This window comes from Palaemon carinicauda, chromosome 36, assembly GCF_036898095.1.
Source record: "Palaemon carinicauda isolate YSFRI2023 chromosome 36, ASM3689809v2, whole genome shotgun sequence".
Taxonomy (NCBI): domain Eukaryota; kingdom Metazoa; phylum Arthropoda; class Malacostraca; order Decapoda; family Palaemonidae; genus Palaemon; species Palaemon carinicauda.
The window spans coordinates 14292526-14296223 of record NC_090760.1 but is presented as its reverse complement, the minus strand read 5'-3'; the positions used below and the strand labels follow the sequence as shown (position 1 = coordinate 14296223).

Here is a 3698-nt window from a genome sequence, read left to right as displayed (position 1 = left end):
ATCCATCATTTATCTGAATGTTTATATATGTGTAATGTATTATTTTACATTATTATAAGCATAAAATTAGGTTAGATTAAGTCAGGTTAGTCTAATACATATATTTCAACTCTCTTGTAAAGGTAACTCTTAAAATGCAAGGGATATCAAGGAGAGTCCGTTTTCTCTCTCTCTCTCTCTCTCTCTCTCTCTCTGTGTGTGTGTGTGTGTGCCACATGGCGAAGAAGAGTAGATGGGATGGAGTCCGATGAACCTGGACCAAGGGGTGGGGGGCCACATGGATTTTTAATGTTTATTTATTTTTTTTTTTTTTAGAAGACTTATTTTACAAGTTTTTAGTCTATTTATGCATTTAACAAATGATGTTACCTCATTTCACAATTCATGCGTTTAAAAGGATATTAGTATATACTTGATAAAAGTGAGTGAAAAACAAAAATTAAAATAGGAACACCTAAGTATGCGATTTACTCAAGATATATCCGTTACATATCTAGTCATTTCAATCTTAATTTATTATTAATAGTTTTTTATTTTGTAAGAAATCGACGTGTAGAATTTCCAATACACATAAGGTTTTTTTTATTAATATACTCTTATTCATTGTTAAAGGAAGTTTGAAATATTTTTATTTAATACAAGATTGGATACTTTGCTTACTAACATTGGACGTCATCATAGAAAACGAATATCGCACCGGCAATGTAAGAGAAACTATTTGTTCAATTCTAGGGTAACTCAATGAAATTCTCTCTCTCTCTCTCTCTCTCTCTCTCTCTCTCTCTCTCTCTCTGTTACGATTAAGTATTGATAATGGATATTTCAGAATATCCAGAAATGGAGGTAACCATAAAAACTATTTTTCCCATACAGTATTGTTGACGAAGGAAGCAAAGAATTTATCAAATAATAATCTAATGGCAGCTGGAATCACACCTGAATAAGGTTTGGTCTTTATAAAATTTACCATCACGTAGATATAGTAACTGAATTGGAGAAAGTTTAGTGGATCGTATGAAATAGCCGAACTCTCTGAAAAGGAGTGAATCTGTTGTCGAGGATGCTGTACGATTGCGAGAGAAAGGTGACTGTAGTCTTATAATTTAGCATAGTTGGCTGTGGTATTGAAGGGCGAAGGTTATCTTTTCGCCCCTATTTGTCCATTTGTCTGTTTGCTTGTTTGTTTGTGAACAACTTCCTGGCCACAATTTTACTCATAGAGTAGTGAAATTTCAGGATTAATTGTTATGTTGAGACGTGGGAGTGATTCAATTTTGAAAGGCCTAGGTCAAAGGTCAAGGCCAAGCTAAAGGTCTATCGAATTAACCCTTTCCTTAATCCCAAGTTCGAACATGATTGTCACACAGACTTCAAAAATGCCTACGTTCTAAATTAATTCTGGGAAAGGCAAGTTGGTTTCGAGAAATAAGCTGCCGTGGCGGAGGTCTTCACTCTGAGTGCTTTTCTACTTTTCAGGGATTCCATCCGATTGTAGAACTTAGGTTGTCGAATCTATTAACAGATATAGCTAAAGTTTAATGCACAGTTCATATTATAAGGAAAAGTTGAACCCTAACAGATCCCAAAGGTTGTTAGTGAACAGGCTGACATAAGTCTTTTTTTATAGTTTATATATGAAAGATATTTTAATGTCGTTACTGGATTTTGAATATACTATTTTGATTGTTCATTACTTCTCATAAAGTTTACTTATATCCTTTTCTCACTGGGCTATTTTTCCCTATTTGAACCCTTAGGCTTATAGCATCCTGCTTTTTTAACCAGAGCCGAAGCTTAGCTAGTAATAATAATAATAATAATAATAATAATAATAATAATAATAATAATAATAATACTGCATTATTCTTGCCAATTCGAAATCAGTAAAAGATATACACATTGGATCAGCACTGCCATGATCTTTAGTCATTAGCAATGTTTCTTATAACCAAATGCGCCTCTGAATGGATGATAGGTGTCATTCTTGACAAAAAAATTAATTTATAGAAAAAAATATCTATAATAATTGTAGAAAAAGTTCTCATCTTGAAATTCCGAAGATTTTAGAAGGCCTGAGCATCCCTGGTTGAATCTTTAGGGCAGAGGTTCCCAATCTTTTTTGTTCATCTGTACCCCTTGGGCATTTTCATAGATTCCTTTGTACATTTCTTAGGTTGCTGTGTACATTTCATAGGTTGATGTGTACATTTCAAAGGTTGCTGTGTAGCTTTCATAGGTTCATATGTACATTTCATAAATTTCTGTGTACATTTCATAGGATCTTGTGTACATTTCATAGGTGGCTGTGTACATTTCATAGGTTGCTTTGTACCTTTCATAGGTTGCTGTGTACCTTTCATAGGTTGCTGTGTACCTTTCATTGGTTCCTGTGTACCTTTCATTGGTTCTTGTGTATCTTTCATTGGTTCTTGTGGACCTTTCATTGGTTCCTGTGTACCTTTCATTGGTTCTTGTGTACCTTTCATTGGTTCCTGTGTACCTTTCATTGGTTCTTGTGTACCTTTCATTGGTTCCTGTGTACCTTTCATTGGTTCTTGTGTATCTTTCATTGGTTCTTGTGTACCTTTCATTGGTTCTTGTGTATCTTTCATTGGTTCTTGTGTACCTTTCATTGGTTCCTGTGTACCTTTCATTGGTTCTTGTGTACCTTTCATTGGTTCTTGTGTATCTTTCATTGGTTCTTGTGTACCTTTCATTGGTTCCTGTGTACCTTTCATTGGTTCTTGTGTATCTTTCATTGGTTCTTGTGTACCTTTCATTGGTTCCTGTGTACCTTTCATTGGTTCCTGTGTATCTTTCATTGGTTCCTGTGTACCTTTCATTGGTTCTTGTGTACCTTTCATTGGTTCCTGTGTACCTTTCATAGGTTCCTGTGTACCTTTCATTGGTTCCTGTGTACCTTTCATTGGTTCCTGTGTACCTTTCATTGGTTCTTGTGTATCTTTCATTGGTTCTTGTGTACCTTTCATTGGTTCCTGTGTACCTTTCATTGGTTCCTGAGTACCTTTCATAGGTTGCTGTGTACCTTTCATAGGTTGCTGTGTACCTTTCATAGGTTGCTGTGTACCTTTCATTGGTTCCTGTGTACCTTTCATAGGTTCCTGTGTACCTTTCATAGGTTCCTGTGTACCTTTCATAGGTTTCTGTGTACCTTTCATTGATTCTTGTGTACCTTTCATTGGTTCTTGTGTATCTTTCATAGGTTCCTGTGTACATTTCTTAGGTTCCTGTGTACCTTTCATTGGTTCCTGTGTACATTTCATAGGTTTCTGTGTACCTTTCATTGATTCCTGTGTACCTTTCATTGGTTCCTGTGTATCTTTCATAGGTTCCTGTGTACATTTCTTAGGTTCTTGTGTATCTTTCATTGGTCCCTGTGTGTATTTCATAGATTCCTGTGTACATTTCATAGGTTCCTGTGTATCTTTCATTGGTTCTTGTGTACATTTCATTGGTTCTTGTGTACCTTTCATTGGTTCCTGTGTACCTTTCATAGATTTTTGTGTACCTTTCATAGGTTTCTGTGTACCTTTCATAGGTTCCTGTGTACATTTCATAGGTTCCTGTGTACATTTCATAGGTTCCTGTATACATTTCATAGGTTCCTGTGTACCTTCGTAGGTTCCTGTGTACCTTTCATAGGTTGCTGTGTAACTTTCGTTGGTTCCTGTGTACAT

At 35.6% G+C, this 3698-nt stretch overlaps 1 protein-coding gene across 1 annotated transcript; it reads right to left on the bottom strand.

Annotated features, from left to right (window-relative positions):
- Positions 1-2123: 2123 nt before the first annotated feature.
- Positions 2124-3698, bottom strand: LOC137628489 (zonadhesin-like). The gene has a single exon (XM_068359645.1). The coding sequence runs from the start codon at positions 3696-3698 to the stop codon at positions 2124-2126; it is 1575 nt and encodes a 524-aa protein (XP_068215746.1).